This window comes from Triplophysa rosa, linkage group LG7 (assembly GCF_024868665.1).
Source record: "Triplophysa rosa linkage group LG7, Trosa_1v2, whole genome shotgun sequence".
Classification (NCBI taxonomy): domain Eukaryota; kingdom Metazoa; phylum Chordata; class Actinopteri; order Cypriniformes; family Nemacheilidae; genus Triplophysa; species Triplophysa rosa.
The window spans coordinates 6,258,083-6,280,297 of NC_079896.1; the positions used below are offsets into that span (position 1 = coordinate 6,258,083).

The 22,215-nt window shown below is 38.8% G+C and overlaps 1 protein-coding gene across 7 annotated transcripts in view; it reads left to right on the top strand.

The window, feature by feature from the left end:
• The window catches only part of foxp1b (forkhead box P1b), a 163,098-nt gene extending 144,594 nt beyond the window's left edge, over window positions 1–18,504 (top strand). For all 7 annotated transcript variants that reach the window (XM_057337521.1, XM_057337516.1, XM_057337517.1 and 4 more), the window contains 9 exons: window positions 1,684–1,771; window positions 2,953–3,036; window positions 6,701–6,905; window positions 7,422–7,498; window positions 8,203–8,304; window positions 9,890–10,011; window positions 11,185–11,254; window positions 12,270–12,436; window positions 15,940–18,504. In XM_057337521.1, coding sequence (XP_057193504.1) covers window positions 1,684–1,771; window positions 2,953–3,036; window positions 6,701–6,905; window positions 7,422–7,498; window positions 8,203–8,304; window positions 9,890–10,011; window positions 11,185–11,254; window positions 12,270–12,436; window positions 15,940–16,084 — 1,060 coding nt within the window. In that variant the 3' untranslated portion in view covers window positions 16,085–18,504. The remainder of the gene's footprint in view (window positions 1–1,683; window positions 1,772–2,952; window positions 3,037–6,700; window positions 6,906–7,421; window positions 7,499–8,202; window positions 8,305–9,889; window positions 10,012–11,184; window positions 11,255–12,269; window positions 12,437–15,939) is intronic.
• Window positions 18,505–22,215: the final 3,711 nt, after the last annotated feature.

Here is a 22,215-nt window from a genome sequence, read left to right on the forward strand (position 1 = left end):
CAAGTTGTTTTTTGTTGATTAATGTTGAAACTCAAAACAAACACGTTGGTGTTTTAAACAAGGTGCAGATTTATTGTCACCACGTTAATCCTTGTTATTATTATGAAACTATTAATTCTGAGTATCTTAAAATAGTCATTCACGCCGTGTCAACATAAAAAAAAAGATATTTATATGGTCACTGAAGAAAAACAGACTGCGTTTCCACGTATGTTTAGATCATTTCCCTTTCAAGCTCGAGTGCTCCACATCCCACGTTGTCAATGTCCTGTTTGCGCCAAATGTGTCTGTACTGCACTCGTATGTTGTCTTTATTCTTATTAATGTCGCGACTGCCGTCATGTCACGCCATTCGGTTGAATTTATTAGGCCATCAACATCACTTCTGGCTCCTCTTGTCTCTGGCCCCGCTCAGGTACGGGTACGACTTTGATTTGCGGCGGGAGACGGTCACCGTACATTCATGCCGAAAACGCTATTCCTCCTTTCCGTTCCATTCCTGGTGACAGCGACCTACAGGGTCAGAGAAGATGCGATATAATTTATGATATATATAATATATTGGATCCATTAGCGGGCATAATGAAGTAGCGAAATGAAAGGGTATTTGTGAAATCAGTTCAAACATCCTGCACGGATTATGATTAAATGATTAATGAAATGCCCCTGCATAAGCATTTTCCAGCCATAATTCATGCGAGCGCTGATAAAAATCCTCCAATCATATTTCCTTCACTCGTGAGCCTTATCTCCACCATTTTATATAAATCACAGCAAAAGAGGTATAAAAAAGGAAAGCTTGGCCTGCTTTGCCGAGGCCCAGCTACTTATTTAGATTAGTTATAAACGTGCGGGGGAGAAAAAAGGGAGCGATCTTGGCGGTGTAAAATAATCACGCATAATTATATTCATAATTCAAGTTTATGACATATTCGATCTCTTTTCTCCTTGTTGTCCTTTGGCTTTCCGTCCCGAGTTCCCTTCATCTGGAGAAGCCACCAAAAATAAGAAAGAATTTCATTTTGAAAGCACATCGGACGATTTATAATACCTTATTTTTTACCTGAGTTTGCCAAAGCACTTCTCCCATCTGTTCATCTTACTTTCTTTAGGTTTGCATACATACCGCCACTTCATCCATTATGCATGAGTGCTTCTATTTCCAGTAATGCAGCGATCTTGTTAGAGCACTCTTCATTTGTGTTTGGGGAATTCGATATTTTGGATGTGTGGACACGGCTTTATTTACTTTGTCATTTTAGCACGCATGTATCTCGGGCCATTTTCACTTTTCCAATATGGAGAAATAATCGAGTGCCCTGCAGAATGTGCAGATAATGTAATTCAATATTTTACCATGAAAGTTTTATCAAATGTTTAATAGACGGCTATAAAATACGATGCTAAAATGAGAGCTTCTCTCTCTCTCTCTCTCTCTCTCTCTCTCGCTCTCTCTCTCTCTCTCTCTCTCTCTCTCTCTCTCTCTCTCTCTCTCTCTCTCTCTCTCTCTCTCTCTCTCGCTTTAGAGGGTGCAGGCCCCACAACAAGCGAGAGATGTTCGGCTATCCTTGGCGGTCCAATCTCTCTCTCTCTCTCTCTCTCTCTCTCTCTCTCTCTCTCTCTCTCTCTCTCTCTCTCTCTCTCTCTCTCTCTCCCTCCCTCCCCCTTTCTCTCTCTCTGTAGACACCTGAATAATGAACATGCTCTGGATGACAGGAGCACGGCGCAGTGTCGGGTACAGATGCAAGTAGTTCAGCAGCTGGAACTGCAGGTAACATCTAATTTCTCATCATTCCTCGTTCATCTCTTATTCAGGCTTCTTCGTCACTTCTCGTACTATCTCTCTCTCTTCCTCGCTCGTTACAAGTAGCTGAGAGATAGAGGAGGGAGGGATAAAAATGAAATTATTTTGTACATTTGTGAGTAACCAGTCATTAAAAATGTGTTATGTACGCATGACAGCCAGGCAAAGATATATGGAGTGCCCCGAGGCTAACTCCACAAGATAATTACATTTCCAATTTTACTGGGTTTTAAAGTCGTTTATGACTTTTAACTATTTGGCACCACAATAAAACACTTTGTGAAAAAGCCAGGCAGTAACCATGGGGAGAGGTTTTCTAGAGCCTTTTCAATGAATTGATCAGCTAATGTTGTTGGCTGCGTTGTATTGCCTGGAAATACACATTTTTCATAATAAATACTCTTTGGATTTTGTTTTTATGAGGGAAAGGGAGACAGTTTGGTAGGGGAGCGTTTGCACGTTCTGGAGCTGTGATGCTCATATGGGCCATTTCAGTTCAAACCCAGTTTCTTCCTCTTCGCATAATTCCCTGTCCTTCTTGACCTGAACAGATACAAAAGATGAATATATGTTATACAAAATATAAATACAAGTAAAGCCTCAGAAGAGTGTAAGAAGAGTAATGATTAATGCACAGCACCTCGAATACTCGGCATGCTGGGAAAATTCAGTCCAGGCATCAAAGCGGAATGATTCAGCTCTTAATCCGCACGTTCATCTGCCATTTATACCCTATTCAAATGCTCAACGCTACAAATAAAATTAGCCTTTTATGTAAAGCTTGTCACGATGCCAATAAAGTCTTTAAACTTTAAAGTGGAGTTTGTTTGGTTCTTTAATGCGGTAAAGCGGGGAGAGAGAGACAAAGAGTTGAGGAAAAGATCATGGTCCTCTGATGTTCAGGTGTGTGAGGGCTTGTTTGTTCTTTTGTTAAAAGCAGTTTTAAATGGAGTGTGTCACGGGTATTATGGCTAAAGTTCAAGGGCATGTTTTTGGTAAATAAGCATCTGTAATAAAAGGGTAAATGTTGTGGATTAGCCTCAGTTAGAAGGCTGTTTGTTTCTCCATTGACATCATTTCAAATGAAAATGCAAGAATGTCTTAATCATTTTTCTTTTTTTGTTTTTCCTTCTATTTCCTCATTAAAGTTAACAAAAGACAAAGAGCGTCTCCAAGCCATGATGACACATCTGCATGTGAAGTCTACAGAGCCCAAACCCACCCCACAGCCAGTGAGTAGCGCTTCTGTCATTTCTCTCTCTATATATACTCAATCCTTCCCGTCTATCTCAATGTCCCAGTTTGCACATTATCCATCCTAAATAGTTTGTGAGATAATATATGTTTATATATTGAAAGTAGTATGCCACATGTGCCTGGATTATGTAATGTTGCACACAATCCCTTGGAAAGGAGAGAGATCTTGTGAGGGTTCATTGTTGTATCTTTGGATAAACTAGTAGTGGAGAATGCAAGGCTGACACAATAGTTTTAAAAGTATGAACTTAAATTTTGTGATAAGGACTTTTGTGGTGACCACAGTCAATTAAGCTAGATGCAAAATGTCAACACAAACAGATATTTGATAACCATATTTTTTGGAGATGATAATATGTCCTTAAATTATTATGACTAAACTAAATATATGTTCTTTCTTAGGGATGTAAATGTCCAAGTGTGTAATGCAAGTATGTGAATGTCATTGCACAGTTTCTCACATGTCCTACATTTGTGAGAATTTCCAGCATTTTCGACAGTAACAACTTATGAACATCTGTCACCTAAAGCACAAAGTGTTCATGTCTGTGAAAAGCGTTTTTGCTCAGAGCTTCAGCCAAATTATTCTGCAATTATTCATGGAAATAGGCCTCTGTGGGTTGTATTACCTTTACCAAAATGTACCACGATAGCTGTAATTTCCACAACAACTTTACAGTTAATGCTGTATTCTTATATTAAATAGTGTATAAAGTTTTTAGAATAATTTTGTTTGATTTCCCATTGATTACTTGAGACCCCGTCTGTGAAAACCCAGCTGAAGTCATGTTTTGTGATTTACTGTTTTCTGCGTAAAATTATCCTATATAACGAAAAGAACATTCTGTGAAAATATAACATTGATATCTTGAATGTTGAGTAAAGTCATGTCAAAGATTGAAATCGTAGTGAATTAATGGCTGAAATCAAACTTTGATGCTCATTATCTCATAAAAAGATTATAAGACTTTAGCCTGGATTTCAAAGACAGGGTCAGTTGTTTGTGACTAAAGATTTAGCTTAAATTTAGTTACAATAGATTGGGTAAAAAGTATAGTTTTTGTGGTGTTTTTCCAATTTGGCAATTTGCCACTCGCACACTTGTGTTTAGTTTCCTGAACACGCTTATCATTTATTTGCTGTTCAGGGGTCCCGCGGTGTTTGGAGGCCCTGAGTCGGAGTCCTTAGACAGCGGCTGACAATAGTTCATTCACTGGAGCTTTGCTTCTGTCACACACACTGATTGTTTGGATTAGTGTTCGTACGGACGGTCTGACAAGGCGACGTTTGTGGATGAAAAGCAGTTTGAGACGCTGATAGCATTGGTGGGCTGCTACCTCTCCCGTTGGGTTTCAGCCTCAGAGACTATATTTGTCCTTCCACAGGGGTATGTTTTGTTGCCTGGGAAATAATTTATTTGGAAAAAGGTGCATGTTTTAATGAATAATTTTTAAGGCGTCGCAGACCTCACTGAAGTCTTGCCGAGATGTATCGATATACCACATTTACTGTAAAATGTTTTGCTTAACATTGTGAGAAGTGTTAAAACTGTCATTTATTTTGATACATTAGTTTTTGTTCTGTGTGTATTTAGTTGTATAGCCGTTTACGATTATCTCAATCTCGACCTCAAAACATTCTTTTTTCATTCTCAAAACAAAGTTTATATGTTCAAAAAAAAATTTCTCATGTTGTTTTGTGCATGTGTTTGTGCATTCACGTGCTTGTGTTTAAGAGCGAGGGTCTTGCCAAGTGTTCTCTTCAGTAATTTGACCTTTACATTGTCCATAATTAAACAGCAGATTTTGTTCGCTGTTTGTTTAGCTTTTGTTAGCAGCTTGTCTTCTGCTTTTTTCCACCGCAGCTCGGCAAGTCAAAGCCAGTATAATTAGATCACCAATTACCATTTAATTATTTTCTGTCTGAAGTGTCATTTTGCGGGCGTGCTGGGGAGCACCCAAATGGTACGAGAAACAAAAGGAGGACCATTACCAGCCTGTCTGGCCTATTGTGGAGGCTGCTGGCTGGTTGTGCCTCTGGAATATGGATAACAAAGCTCGCTGATGCACACAGAAAGCATAAATGCATACTGTGCAAAACCTTTGGCCAAACGGAGACCCCTTTTTTGCACTTTTTCCATTTTTGTGTGTGTTCGTTTGGCCTTGTGTTAATACCATAATACAGTTAAGCATGTCGAGAAGTCTAAAAATAAAGTCACTCTTACTTCATGTATACATAAAAAAATGAAAACATATTTTTATTGAAACTTTATTTTGTTACGTAGATTCTTAAGTGCTATTTTGGCATTAAGGCAAATTACAATAGTCATAGTCATTTTGCATCATAACTGTTAGGAAATGTTATTACTATGTCTGTATTGACCAATCAGCATCCAGGACCTCAATCCTTCTGTAATATGAATTTCACACAGAGAAACCAATTAACCAACAAAACCCCCCCGAAAAGGTTAGATAGGCATGAAGACAATACCATGTCAAGGATGAAGCTTCTGTCAGCCCCCAAATTTCTTTATTATGTACCTGTCCATCAAATGAAGCATCTCTATGGTAATGACCGTTAATATGGTGCGCGGTAATTGCGCGGCCTGCGACGTATCCGCGTGATGGGGGGTTAGATGTTAAACATTGTCTGTTGGTTTTCACTCGCTTCGCCGTTGTCTGCTCTGTCAGCGGTGCCATTATAGTGCAAAATTAGACATCTGATACCTACAAAGCAATTGACAGCCTTGACATTTCATTAATTTGCCGGCGCAATCTCTAAGCGTATTCGGCACGCTGCGCAAGCCACTTCTTCGTGCATTCTGCGTTTGTCTTTTTGTCCATGCCTGTGTGTGTGTTTGTCCGTCTGTAAGTCGTGTTTAATTCTGTAACGTTGCCTTCTTTGGCAAATTAACATCTGGAACAGTTTGCTTGAGCAATACGTGTCATTAGCTTCCCCCTACATCACCTACAAATGAATAGCCAGAGCATCAGGTCAGCATTTTCCACTCCAATAGAAAAGTAAATTCGACACTGACGACTCGATACAGCTGCTGGGTGCAGGACTGGTCATTTCAGAGGGCACTGGTTAATTAGTTTGCCTTATAGACTTTATTACTAGCCCCCACCCCTTGCCACTTGATGAGGAAGGAGGAAACTATTTCTCTAGAAGAACCGTCTTACGGCAGAGCCATCGTGCCGACGAGGGTCATTCAGAAGTGACGTGTAATTGTGGCATCACCTCTATAAGTATTCACTAATTAGGGTCCTTACAATGCAATTTGAGCCTGTAATTAGTCTAGATTGGCCTCTTTCTGTCTGTGGCTTATTAGGAGCCTCTTAGGGGTTGGTGAGAAACTTGTTCCTTCAGCCAACAAGTCTGCTACCGCCGCCCAATAGCAAGAAACATTGGATTCTGGGAAGGCGCCAACAGACCAAACAGAGAGGCGAACGGAGGGATGTACCCCATTACGATGGAGGGAGAAAAAAGCGTGGTGTTTACAAATATTTATAAACCAGAAAACCACCAGTGCTTCACTGTGGGACCGAGATTGATTGGAGGGTGTGTTAACAATTAGCATCGGCAGGCATCTGTGGGGAGTAATAACCGTCTGCTTTGTGTTTGCTCTGTGTCTTTTAGCTGAACCTGGTTTCCAACGTTACCCTGTCCAAGACGGCTCCCTCAGCCTCTCCGCCCCTCAGCCTACCCCAGACGCCCACCACCCCGACAGCGCCCCTTACACCGCTCTCCCAAACCCACTCCGTTATCACCCCCACCAACCTGCACAATGTGGGACCCATGCGCCGACGCTACTCGGACAAGTACAACATGCCAATTTCTCCGGGTAAGGATACGTCATCTTTGATTATTTTTTTTGCATCTATAGCCATTTGGTGTAATAGGGCAGTTTTATATCAGCCTTTTTCTATGAAATTTTGCTTTTATTTACTATTTTGGGTAACATGTTTTGGCCTGCATTATTACCCATCTTGACAGCACTTCTACGCTGTTCTATTGATTTAATTACAAAAATTTAAAAAACTTAACAAAAAAGGATTTAATACTATCATATTAATCTAAGCAAATATTGACAGTATGCATTTACAAGTAACTTTTTGCATAATTTATTTGCTTTCCTGTGGCTCAGCAACGCCAAGGTCATGGGTTCGATCCCATGTATACTAATGTATAGTACATTGCAATGTAAGTCACTTTGGATAAAAGCGTCTGCCAAATGCATAACTGTAAATGTAATATGAAGTTTTATTCATTCAGTACATTATTTATTATGACTGTATGTGACATTTAAACGGATCTCTGTATTTACGTGAAACATTTCTTATTGGCATTCTCAAAACAGATATTGTCCAGAACAAAGAGTTCTATATGAACGCTGAAGTACGACCTCCTTTCACGTATGCTTCGTTAATACGACAGGTAAGATTACACGCAACATATTTATACGCCTAGAGCAAAGTAATCTAGCAACCAGACTTTAGATTTTACATGTATTTTACACTCAACTGTGATATAAATGTTCATCTTTAACACAAACTGCTTCTTTTATGAAAATCTCGACGCACCCCAACATCATCGCTGTTAAATTTCCGATGTAATTTAGCAGCAGAGCACAAGATTAACCACCAGCAAATGAGCAGGAAAGCACTCGCTGTTCATCGAGGGGACAAAAAAAGCCCGTATATAACAATTGCTTTTGATTAAGCATTACAGCCAATGTGATTATTACGGAATTCATTTCACACAACAGTAGGAACGGGGTGTTTTTGAGATGCCCAGTCAATTATTAGGACTGAACCAGTAATCTGTGATCACAGGGCATTAATCTGGGCCCGGGATAATTGCCGCTTTATAATCTGGTTCTATAAAATCGTTTTTTTCTTGTTCTGGTCGTTTAGCGGAAAAGGATGCACTCAAATTGGCACATTTGCATAAGGAAGCGTTCAGTAAACAAAGCAGCTCCCATCCGAGAACGGAAAATGGTGGAGCTGTTTTCCATGTACCCTCAGATCATGTTTAACTTGACATAACACTTTGTTTTGCTTGAGGTTTGGACGGAAACAGAATGTAGCTGTTTGCTTATCAGCATTTGTGTGTGTGTGTGTGTGTGTGTTTTGTTCCAGGCAATACTAGAGACACCAGATAAACAGCTAACACTAAACGAGATCTACAATTGGTTCACGCGAATGTTTGCGTATTTCAGACGCAACGCAGCGACGTGGAAGGTGATCTCTCACTTCAATTATTATGATTTTTTGTTATGTTGGAATATCCTCGGTATTCGGTTGAATAATTACCAGTGTTTCAAAACTGATTCTTAAACCGAATGCAACTATAAACCATAGACTTCATTTTGAGAAGGTTTATTGCGAGACATTTGATCTCCTAATCACTCCTGGCGAGTGAAAAACCACCCTCAGAATTCAGCGCGAACCTCTCTTACTGGACCACACACGCTTGAAACACACCCTGTTTATTCTTTTAGTCCCTCAACCTATGTGCTAAGTGTGTGAAAAAATAATTCAATATAAATATAATATAAGGAAATGTATTTTTTCAGAGTTCGAATCTTGGGCACACTTCTCGTTTTAGATTTTAAAAATATGTGAATTACTCCAAACACCACCAGCCCTCAGAAATACAAACATCATGAATCATGTAAAGATTGCTAAGTACCATTTTGTGTCATGTGATTTAGCCATCAAGTTCAAATTACCTCGAGAAAGCGTATGTTTTCCCCAACTAGAATTTATTGAACAAAATGATCTTTCTGGAAGAGATCCCCTTTTCATTTGGATTTGTTTTGCGAGTGTTTTTAGGTTTTCTCTGGATGAATTTCAGCAGTTTAAAGGGAAATCTGGTCATTTGAGTAGGATGTTTTCCCCTGGCAGAAGCTGTTGAGTATTGGCATTTAACTCGAGCGTTTTCAGTTTCCATTTCTGAAGCGAGGCAGAAAATGATGAACTATCTGTGACTTCTGCCGCAGCGTAACGATAAAGCATGACAGTGTCAACAAACACACATGCCTCCATCAATCAATGAAAGCTTTATTTACTAAATATCAAGCGCGTATCGTACAAATGGCCCCATGAATGGGTAAATTATAAGACATTATAAGGCGTCAAACATGTTGCGTCTCTTTCCCTTATTTTTCAGCTACAGAACAGAAGTCATAAATGCCAAAGAGACTGTTTAGCAATTCTGGAATTTTGTTTTTGCAGTTTAAGTTGCTGCGCTAATGATCAGTGCTTCCTTTGTATTTAAAAATGTGAAAATTGTAATGCAAAAGTAATGAAAAAACCAGTAAGATTGTTGTATTTAGTCAAGTTTCTGTTCAAATTGAACCTGTTTAAATGTATATTGTTTTGTTTTTGTGTTTTTTGCTGAAAATTATTTCTATTTGAATAATTATTATTATTATATTTTAATCATAAAATTTATGTAAATATTTATTTAAGAAATATTCATACACAATTTTTATAATTATAAATTATACAAAAATATTTAATTTATTTATAAATAATAAAAAAAATACAATTTTATTTTTAAAAGCTTATTAAATCTTTTGCTTTATTTTATGTCGTTTTTCTTGGGTATCTAGATTTTTTAAGCGATTTTTCGTCGTATTTTTTATTGGATAATGAAAATTTTGAAGTTTTGAAACGAGGGTGAATACATTTTTATTTTAGGTTGATTCCTAACTTAAATGATTGTGCAATAGAAAATGATGCTTTATTTATTTTAAGACCTATTGTAGCACACTTCCTTTTGCACTCATAGCTTTTTCTCTTTCTCTCACACCAACTGCAGAACGCAGTGCGGCATAACCTTAGTCTTCACAAGTGTTTTGTGCGGGTAGAGAACGTTAAAGGGGCGGTATGGACCGTCGACGAACTAGAGTTCCAAAAGAGAAGGCCACAAAAGATCAGTGGGTAGGTGTCCCAGCCCCACCCCCGCATAGCCTGGCTGACCAATCCTGTGTCTCTTGGTGTTGATTGATTGGCTCCATGTCATTGTCTATGTGCCGCCCATTGCTCCCCTGCTAGCTTTAGCGTGCGTGGCCTTTTATGAGCTATGTGCTGGCTATGTGTGCACCGTAACCTCCCAGTTGCTTGTGCTTATTCATACATCCATTTCATATATCTGTCTGTCTGTCTGTCTGTCTGTCTGTGGTTGCTGCATCCGTGTCTGTCTGCTTGCCGCAACCTCCCCATTTTCAGGGTGCTGTGCGCACCAATCTGTCCCTCCATAAATGCTTTGTCAGAGTCGAGGATGACTTTGGGTCCTTTTGGACCGTAGACGATGAAGAGTTTAAACGCGGCCGTCACATACAGCGAGGTCGCCCCAGGAAGCATGCTGCGGACGAAAGCTTTGACGAGCTTCTTGTACAGTAAGCACCGCCCTCTGCCTCGCCCCCTCCCGTCATGACCCTGCATGCTTTGCCTTCATGTGCTCGCTCATCCTGCATGTAGCCTTCTCATGTCTTATGCTTTTGCTATTCTAATATTTGAGTGTCGTGATGTATTTTGATGTGTGATTCAGATTCGTGTATGGGACAACTTTCCATTTATAAGCTCTGGTCCAAAACTTTGTTAGCTCCCTTAGGCAGAAACATAAATAAAGACCTACTGTTTGTTTTACCATTGCTTTTTTGTATTTATAATTAACATTAAACTAAACTGAACTATAGTTTTAGCACTGAATTTGTTGCAATGTATTCTGGGATTGGCTTTTCGGTGTAAGTAAAGCTTTTATAGAATTTAGTCTACCTATAAGGCAGCATCATGTACAATGGCTATTAAAGCCTTCTACATAGGCAGCTCACTAGGTTTTGGAACAGAGCTGTGATGTTAAAGAGCTTTTGATAGTTTAGTGCTGTATTGATTTTGCTATTGGGTTTCATTGGAAATCGGATCGTCCTCTAAATACAGACTTCAGTGTAAAATCAATCTATCCAGTAGACCCACACTGGTGTTATACAAAGTGTAGCCTTTATGTTGAGTGATTTATACTCTCTCAAATCATTAACTGTAAGCTTAGCTAAAGTAAATAGGGAACTATGTCTTCAGATGGTGCTGAATGTGTTTATATTTTAATCTCTTCAGAACTCCAGCTCTCGTTAAGAACATCCATACCACTTTGGGATATGGTCCCGCCCTTTCTGCAGCCTTCCAGGTAAACATTGCCTCTGTCTTATTACACAATGTAACAACTTTTTTTTTTAAGTTTCGCTTTAATTTAAATCTTATGTTTCTCTATGAAGTTTAACATGCTGAATACGAAAACAATTTTTTTTACCATCAACGGTACTCACAAAAAAACGCAGAAATTACAGGGTACTGGCATAACACTGAGCTCAAAACAACAGTTTAACATAACAGTTACTAAAAATGAGTCTTTCAAAACTTCAGAAATGTACATTTGATCGTTTTTGTCTTTTATGACTAATACTGTCCTCACGAACCAAGTTCCAGACATAGCCACCCATCATCTCTTCATCCCACCTTCCCTGTGCTACCGAAATTTCTAGACTTTTCTGACAGTGACAATTGGAAAATAACAATCACTAAAATATGTGAAAATGTTTACAGTTTTTGTTTATTTGCTAAATACCTATATATCGTAATTAATGATATAAGCTCAAAATTTATGAGCTAAATATACACTAAAACATTGATGCTACATGAAAATAAATATTACCCCGATCATTGGCACCACAGAATTGTACAAAAAAGGTCAGGCGTAACAAAAATTTGTTACACTGTGTTATCCATATGATAATGAATTATTCATATTCATTTTTTATATTCTTGATATGATTTTTGTCTGTTTACTGCTTTTATGTCATGACGGTAATAATTAAAAACAAGTTTGGAGGTGTGCCAAATAAAAAAAAACGTAGCAGAGGAAACTGTGAATGTTAAGTTATGTATTTGGTTATATATATTTTATATTTTTGTTCAAATATGGCTTATACTACATATCCCTATGAAAAAACTACACGTCCCACAATCCTCAGTGGCAGACTGAGAATGTTCAAATACTATAGCAAGAGGACTTGAATGTACAAATGCTATTTTTTGGGGATATGCATGAGTATCTTTCCATGTAAAGACACATTTGACGCACATCTCCATGGTGTTCGTACAAATGGGTCTCACCTCTTTTCTATTCTTGATGTCCGTTTTAGGCTTCAATGGCAGAGAACAACATACCTCTATACACTACCGCTTCCATCGGAAGTCCCACTCTTCACTCGCTTGCCAGCGCCATCAGAGAGGAAATGAATGGGGCCATGGACCACGGGAACAGCAACGGTAGTGACAGCAGCCCTGGACGCTCGCCCCTGCCAGCTATGTGAGTGGCTCGCATCCCACCTTCATAATCTGAAAGAGTGCGTGTGCATCACCAAGATAAGGGAGTTGCGCGCATGCAAGATGACGCTCGCACGATTCTTTTCACCAGGTCACTAAGGGTTTCAAATAGCCTTCAGACACGCGGTTTGGATGTTTAGCCATTCGTAAAATTATACAGAAATTACAGTTAACAGAGGAAGTACGAACTGTGAATTGTGCTTGGGACGGACACGGTCTTGAAAAGGAAGCCCCACCTTTAGAAGGCTTCTGTGCGTGGCGAGCTCGTAAAGAAAATAGTGTCTTTCGCTGTTATTTCAAGAAGTTTATAAACTAGCTTTTATTACGAGTGCCGAGTTCCTCCCTAATTATTGCCTCCGTTTTGTTTAAATATTTACAAAAGTCTTGAATAGAAGATGACAGAGCCGCCGTCTTTGCTGCACCCAAACAGGACTCGCAGCACGTCCACAAACGTCCAAGAGTAAAGCGGCGAGAGGGGGGTCAGGGGGGGTCGTAATTAGCCCCGACGGAAAGCTCTAAGATTTCCATGTAGCTGAGCTGCGGTCGGGGTTGGAAACCACAGCTCCCCGTACACTTGTTGTACGGGAGGGACGGCCGCGTTGTTTGAAGCTTAAAATAATACGCCACAGACGACATGGTTTCCAGATGTCGGAGGATAAAGTGGTGATTTGTTGCAGTCTGTGAAATATCAGCAAAATGTTTTTTAAAGAAATGGCAGGATAATGAAGTCGCGAAGATGTGGGTTGGAGAAGTGCTAATGGCAGGTAACATAGCTTCAGGTCTGCCCAATCAGCAGGATATAGAGAAACAGGATGGAGGTTGTTTGCTCTAAGGCTCCCTGCCTCTCATCTCTCCAGGCATCCGCGGGTATTGCCCAAACATGAGCTATATGAGAGTAAAAAAGAAGAATTTACAATATCGATATCTGGGTCACAACACAACTATATTGTGATAGTTTGTGTAGCGAAGAAGAGTATAAAAATTATGCCCTTCAATTTTTTGTGTGAAAAATATTTTTTTGCTATCAGTATAACAATATACCGCGGGACGGTAATCATTTTAAACATGACGGTTACTCACTTTGAGGTAGTCATGTTTTTGTAAAGGCTTCTTTTTTGGATCCAATAAAATGTTGCTTTTTTTATCAATGCAAATGAAGTCTTTACAAAAAATATTAAAACCCTTTAAATGACATCCCCAGTACACTCAAATTCTATTTGTTCGGATAATTAAATGTTAACCATCAAAATCATTAGGTGGTATTGTCAGTCCAAGTATGTTGTTTTATCCGTCATGATACAAGGCTTGTATGGTAAAACCTTTCCGCGATGATGTAACCACCATATTCTCGCTTTATTATTTTGAAATCATTTTATTATAGTCCAGTTTTACTGAACGGGTCACATATAGGGCTACTACAATCAGACTGTTCATTCCCAATTACAAAACCGAATGCAGCTCACTTGCATATTAATAACAATTCCATGTTTGCCCTCCAGCAAGAGATTGAGAACTGGAGGCCAAGGGACGTGCTTTGATCTGAAACTGATAATATTGAGAATTTTCTTATGCGGGCGCAAATACCATAACTCATTAGCATGCTTTCTTAACAATCATCTGCATGTTTGCGCATAAGAGAAAAGCTCGACATCTTCAGATCATTTGGAACTGAAAATCACTTGTGGTTAATCTGAAACGGTACAGTTTGCCACATAAGAATAATTTGTTAAAAGGCTTTGCCACATGTGCTCGTAATGTTTATCCTTGTATTCATTTCTGTTCCCCCTTTCATCCTTTTCTTTTTCTTCCCTGTTAGCGTCAGCGCTCATTGGCGCTGTATTCCTACCGTGTTCCCGTAATGAGAAATTTGGCAGATCTCATCTCTGCGGACAATCCTGTGCCCAGACTGTGGGCCGGGGGTTCATGTTTTGCCTTGTTTACAACTGACAGCGTTATTATTCTTGTAAGGGCCCTGTTTCTTATCACAGCCGCTTGTGCTGGGCCCCGTCATTACGCCTCTTTCCCTCTCGTCTCGCACGCCTCCCCGCTGCCGCTTTTCTTTCCCTTATTGACACTTCAGTTAGGAGTTGCATTAATTTGGTGTGTATTTAAAGCGTACGCGCCGTTGTCTGGTCACCGTGTTGCGAGGGTTTTTTGCACGCTTGAAGTTGATTAATGACGGACCCTCGCACGGGGTCGTCCTCCGGGGACCCGCCTCACAGGTTGTGCATGTTAACGAGAGAGAAGTGTAGCGCACCGAGCGCCACTGATCCGACGCCACCGGGAACGTGACGGCCCGTCCGCTCATTCGCCCACCACCGCTCGCTGTGGTCCATTCTCTCGTCACCACGTCGCGCGTTGTTAATCTCCCTCATTTATCAATTCAAAGTGAAAACCCTGTCGGCAGGCCAGCTGTGGAAAATAAAGCCGGCAGGTATCCCGGTGCTGGAAGTGGAGTTGTCTGAAGTGCAGTTTCATTGTACAGACTTGTATTATAAAGACAGACAGCTTGGATACTTGGATTGGAAAAATTAGGCCGGTGATACAATCGTAGATTGTGTAATTTTTTTTCCCCTCACAGTAGTCAATTGATACCTGTGTCAATACTAGTAATACAAGTATTACAAATTTAGATTTTAACAGTTTTTGCTAGCACATTAAAAACAAGTATGCTACCAAATTCACCTTTATTTATGAAGGTTAATGTTGATATAACCAAAGAAATATAGAAAGGGACATGTAGCCTTGAAGTGTTCATTTATTATCATAGTCTTCACTGCATTATAATTAAATATAATCAATAAATAGTATAATGTGACCAAAAAAAGAGTTGTATTTAAATAATATAAAAATAATTTGTTTTATTATATTTTATCATTCTATAATAAAATATTTAAATTATTATCTAAATTAAATAATTTCAGATTTTTTTTATTTAGTTTGTGTTCATGGGGTTAGTAGACATTTAGTTTTTTAAAACAATGTAGCCATTGAAATTAATGTCAAAATACTTGACAGATGTTTACTGTATCCCACTTTCAAGCAATTCAACATAATATAGGTTTGCGGGAAAAAAAGTTTTATTTGTTTTTTCCATTTACTTAAAGGAAAAAGATGTGGGTGACAAAGAACATGTTTATCTTGAATAGATAAAAAAAGGATGATGCAAAACATTGTTTTTCAACCTCAGATGTTTATATGTCCTACAGACCCATTAATTGTTGTGTTATTCAGCCAAGAGCAGTTTTATTTATAGAAATATTTGTATAACATGCATGTTTTTGTACACATATACAGCCTCATCGTATATAAAACTGCATATTTGTACATTTTGCAAATGAAAGTATAATGATGACCCAGTCACAAGATCTCAAATGTATTTAGCGATGCCGAGGCCTAGTAGATTGATATTGTTTGTGGCTGAGGATGGATGCTCTGGTACATTGGTGTCAAAAAAAAAAGTGATCGTTTTCTTATTTTATTCAGGCATCATATCAGCGTTAAAGAAGAGCCACTGGACCCAGATGAACACGAAGGCCCCCTTTCCCTCGTGACGACAGCCAATCACAGTCCAGACTTTGACCACCACAGAGATTACGATGACGACCACGTGAACGACGACATGCTGTAAGCCTGGTTTCACCCAGGTCCTCTGCCGACGAGGCCAAACTACCTGCGAGACCACTCCAGATCTAGCAAGCCCAAGACTGGATTCACAGTACTCCTGTTGACAGCTATTCAAATGTTACTCTTAGTGCCATTAAATACGAAATACGTGATAAGAAAAATCTATTCCGTTTGGAAGTATTTTTGATTTGTTTCTACTTTTCGGTTGAAAGACATGTGTAAATTTCTACTCGTCACTTGACGAAGAGACGTTTGGTACTGGGGGCCTGCTTCTACTTCCTTTTGGCATCTGAGACCAGAGCGGACATTAAAACACAGCTGAGAAAGACTGGCTCATCGCCCTCTGAGTCAAATAAACACTGATCAGAACTGCAAAGCACACACACACACACACACACAAATCATTAGTGCTCGGAGCGTGCCACTCACACGTTGTGCGTGTACGGATGTGACTTTGTCTCTGCCGTCTTAAAGGGATAGTTCACCCAAAAATGAAAATTCTGTCATCACACTCTTGTTGTTGTTTTGTGAAACACAACATTTTTAATAATGTATTTACTTTCCATTTAATGAAAGTGAATGGGGACTGGAGTCTTCTGAAGTCACTTGCAACTGAAAAATCCTGACGTCCACCCTTGGCCAGTTCGTTTCTTTTTGGTGAATCGGCACAAAAAACTGGTAGGCTGAGCAAGTATCGACCAAAATTTCATTTGCGGACGAACTGTCCCTTTAAGTTTGCTTCCGTCACAGCTGGAAGATGTCTGTCTGGTGATTTGAGGGTTCCTGGGCAAATAATTTAAGCGTAGTGTCCTCTCATTACTCTGTGCTGTTCGCTATATATCTTTTTTGTTGGGTTTGCTTGTTTTTGGTAACTGATCAGACCTCATGAATAATAATGTGGAGTTTATGGTGTGCTTAGCACTGGATGAATGTGTAAGGCTTCTTTCCTCGTGCTATTTTTCCTCTTGCTTTCCTTAAAAATCGAAACGGAATGTTGCATTACCATGTAGTATTTTTCTGTCATTTGTTCCTAGTGTTTCGGATGGCCACACACACACACACACACAACGTCCCTCTGCAAATGCACTACTCGTAATGAAGGCTCCCTCTCCACGCACCAATGAAGTTTAATTTGCCCATGGAATAAATGACAGAGAAATCACGTTTATCGTTATGAAATTATACTTTCAAAAATCCCCTTTCGTGGTGATGCACGTAAGCGTCAACCGAATCGCAAATCAAAAGCATCTATATTATAAAATACAAATGTCAAAGCAGAGAGAGCATTGTTAGACAGGAAGCTAATTGTGATTTTTAAACGTTGCTGTTGCCGTATTTTTCCCTTTTGTAATTTCACAAACTATCTGGACGACTGCATTCCTTGTAGTTTGAGTGTCTGTTTTACCACGTCAATGACTGGTTCATCCTCTCTGTTATTACAGATTATTAATTACACATGAGATAAAAGGTTAAAGGGATTATAAACCAAGGCTGACGTTATAGCTATGACCACTGAGCATTACAGCACTGGGGCAGCCCACTTTGACATCCACTTCATCACTTTGGAAACGCTTGTTTCCAGCTGGTTGTTCCAGGCGAGTCGAACCCGGGAAGCAAGTCGGAATTGAAAGCTGCTGCCAGCTTGATGTTGGGACTGCGCAGAGATTAGAAAGAGTTTAGATTAGGGCTTTGTCTGGGGTTTTTTTAAGAACCGCAACCACTTTCTTTGTTCTTATTTATTACTTCCATCGTTTGTCTTTTGTTTTTACAAGTCGCTATTTTGTCTCTTATCTGTGACTACCAAAGATACAAGATACTACATATTATTCTGTGTTTCATGCAATAGCTAAACAAAAAAAGGCCAAATATGTGTAGTGTTCCCCGCACCGGCTGAGCGCAAAAGTTATGAAATGTTTCAAACTGTTTCGGGCTTATGGTGAATCGGTGAAAAAAGCCAAAGGGGTTGTGCGACGGGCAGCTGTTTGTCTTTGCCTGTGACCAAAATAGGAGAGATGGAGACCAACACATGACCAAATCAAATCAATGTTGTCTTTGGGCCAATGAAAAGGAATAAAGGGAGTGTTCTATCGTGAAATGATGGCTATAAAGGAGGAGGACACGGATGAAAGAGTTTAGAACTGTATTCACTGTCGTCACACGATATTTAAATCCAGAAAGGGGAAAGCATTTGCATAACACAATGTGAACTGAACTTCAGACTGGACCACACAATGATAGCTCGATTTGTTCTCATGCCTTTTTTTATGTTGCCATTTTATTCTTTGAAAACGATTGTATGCCACTTACCTTGTAAATCCACAACAGGATTCCCGATGTCCTTTGTTATCCCTGGCAATGCTCTATGATTGTGATTTAGTGTCTGTCAACTTATTACTTTTTTATATTAAAAAACACTCCTGTCAACCAATAAGCTGGGTACAAGGTACTTTTATGGTAGTGAATAATATGTGTAAATTTATCCAAGCGTTTTTTAACAATAAAAGTGGAATCGAACATCCAGGCAGCTGTGGGTCGGTGGGAAGCGATTGAAGCTCGGTGGATGGCTGTCTCTGATTGGTTAATTGTCATTCTCGAGCAGGCAAACGAGACCACTCACCGCATGTGTAGCTCGGCATTACTGAAGAAATACAGCATGAGAAACTGTTAGTACGCATACCTCAGTTCAAACCTTATAGGGTATGAGAAAATAAATGATATAACATTTCACTCAGTTGCACTTAGTTGTATGTCTTGCATGTTTAGTCTAAAACTGTAGCAAACTATTTTAAGAAAAAGATTTTTTAAAATATATAAAAATCAGAGCTTGTTAATCATAGTCTCTTTGTTTTTTCTTTTAAGCCAAACCTCAGGATTTTTTATCTCCATTTGGCTTGCTTCGATATCAATTTACTTTTGTTTATTGCTCTTTTTTTCCTCCACGTTTACAGTAAACTGTTTCCAAGACGCTCTGCTGTTTTTGTTGAAGTAGGTTGTACATACACCACTTTATAGCCTTTCTGCTTTTCTCGTTTTTCTTTTCAAAGAACAAGAATACTGTTTGTATCACCATGTTTGCTTTATCACAACTGCTTTGTATTTACTATTAAAAAAAACGACGAAAACACACAGATTTGAGCTACTGCTGTATGTATTCCAATAGCGTACTGTGTTGCGAATGTAATTGACTTGGTAATCCTTGCTTTACGGGGAAAAGGGCAAACTCGCAGACATCTGTGAGCGAGAGGGGAGGGAATGGATCTGGGGATAATCCGCCAGTTTTTGGATTCTTAAAAACTAAAATAGAAAACAGATTTGTCTCTGTTATCATTGACCTAAGCCTTTTTTACAGCCTGTTTCTTCCCTTGTGTTAAGCTGTTTTTAATACTTCTTTCAAACAGATCCTGCTTTTCTGCTCTAGATTAGTTAGAAAGGCAGGTGCGTTTCCTTAGTTTAGAAGGTAAATGCTTGCAGGACTGAATGATATATTCTATAAACATGTTATTATTCACTTTCCTGCGAGGAAAAAATCAGTAGTACCAAGAGACAAAGGCCATTTATTTTTCTTTATTGTTCAATAATTCATTATAAGCAGTAGCTATTTATGTGATTTATAGATTTTAAATACATAAATATTCATTATTTGAGTCTTTGCAAAAATCCATTTTTATTATCATTTTATACTGACATGAAATCGTGTTACAAAAATTGCCTCTATGATTAGCTCTTAAAGCTATTGCATGCATGTTCTCGGAAATATTCAATAAAAACGAAATGGTAAATCTAAAGACAAAGGCTTTAATGGTAAAACTAAGCACACTTAAAAGTTAAGAGCACCCAATTATTTTACAGATTATGATAGAGGTAAAACTTTAGTCTCAACCCCTGTATGCTATATTTATGAAGTGATTTTAAAGAACACATAGTGCCATTGTTATCCCCATTGTTGGTAATTGTCCTGAACCTCGTCCATCAGACTATACCATGATGATGGTCATGGCTATAGATGTGTCCAATTCTTTTTTTCCGTTTTATCTATAGTCCTCACTGCAGTGGTCAGTGTCTGAAACGGACTAAAAGATGCAATAAAAATGCTTTACACAGTCATGTTAATTATTTTTATAAGCGTATTATTAATGCACATAATACGAAATGCACCAAGCTGAATTATGATATTGCGCATACAGAATTGCGTTTCTCGCATCCAGCACATTACTGAATATCTTTCATTGTATTAAAGATACAGATATTTGCGCTGTTTGTTATCGAATGCTCGCTTTAAAGTCTATCGTGACGAGCACCATCACGGCAGCTCGCACATTAAATTACCTTCTAATTAAAAGCAGACAGTTAAACTGTCCTTTACCAACAGCAATTTAGGTAACTGCATTTGACCAGCTATAAATTGTTAGCGCATTAAAACTCCAGAAATATTAGCGATATGGATTTCTTGATGGAAATTTATGCTGATGATGAGGAGTTTGCTTTTTATGGCGGATGCACGGGGTCATGTTAGCCACTAAACAGCAGACAGAGATCAGGCCAAAGCAGTTTTAATCTTGTGAAACAAGCAATTACAAATAGTTGCATTGATTTGTTAAAAAGCTTGGGGTGACATAAATTGTTTCTCGCTTAGCTTATTGCTCCGATACATAAATGTCAGCGGGTATGATATTAATTAAAGACGTTGAAAGACAAGATTTAGAGGAAACAATATAAAATTACGGTTGGACTTTTTGCGGCTAATAATTTATCTATCATTTGGAGCGTCTTAATTTTTTTTATTGCTGTTGTCTCTCAGATATTACCTGCTCATAACAATGGGCTTGGTCTTTCTTGTTACAGTTACAGGGTGCTTACGCTGTTTTCAACCCAAAAATGTTGCTTTATTGTCATGGCAGATTGTAAAAAGCAATACTACATTCACACGCACACACACACACACACACACACACTCTATAGTGTTATATTGACACACACATCTATAAATATAATTGCAATTCAGAACAAAATATTAAACCAAACGACATTTATCTAAAAAAAAAGCAACTCATTAAAGGGACATTTTACCCAAAAATGAAATACCTTTGCTTATTCACTCGCCCTCACGTCATTCCAAACCTGTAGAACTCGATAGAAGATATTTGGCAACCAAACAACATTGGCCCTTATTGACTTCCATTATATGCACACAAAACCACTGAGACATCTCAAAATATCTTTTTTTGTGTTCCACTGGAGAAAGAAGCGTGAATAAATGATATTAGAATTTGTTCGATTTTGGCTGAATTATCTTTAAGCATGCAGTTAGATAAATAGGTAGTTTGATGCATATGTGTCACCATGTGAAGAGAAACTGAAAAAATGCATCCAAATTCCCTGATCAGACATCAGATCTTTCATTCCCAACACTCTCATTTTCACTTGCTTATTTACGGCTTTGAAAAGAATTTGTCACACACTCTCTTGTAAGTTTATACAAAAGCAATGTTGTGACGTTCGGTGGCGGAACCTCGTTGCATAGCATAAATACCTTTTGATGTTAAAATGATCAAATCTACCCGTGAAAAGAAAATCTGTCATTCACACCAGTCTGCTTGTGTTACAGAGTCTACCTTTCGTTTCCAGACCCACGTTCTGCGTAGGCTTTTGGAAATGAAATGGCCAGATTAGTGCATTATCTTATTTACATATATTGAATTGCAGTAACAAGACTCCATTCTTAGCTCTCGTTTCATTCTAATTAAAGCGTGGCAATGCAACGGCAATCCACACAAGAGCTTCGCTTTAATAGTCAGAGCTGGCAAATTCCCAATCCTGCAACGTGGCAATTAGCACGCGCGCCAGTGTTTGCTATTCACGGTTTGATGTTTAAAAAAGTTTATTAAGATGAGCTGCTTCGGGCACTGGTGGGCAATAGACCTGCTGCAATTAGAATCCAATTATTTGTGGGTTTCTGATATTGTAAACTGCCACTTAGCGCATCAGTTAAATTGACACACTGTGCTGCTTGGTTTAGCCTGTAATTAAAACATTTTGTGTTAATTAGATGATGACCACTTCATTCCAGAGCCTCTTGTGTTTGGAGTTTGCTGTTTTTGCATATTGAATTGCACATGCTGTTTGGATCATAGCTTG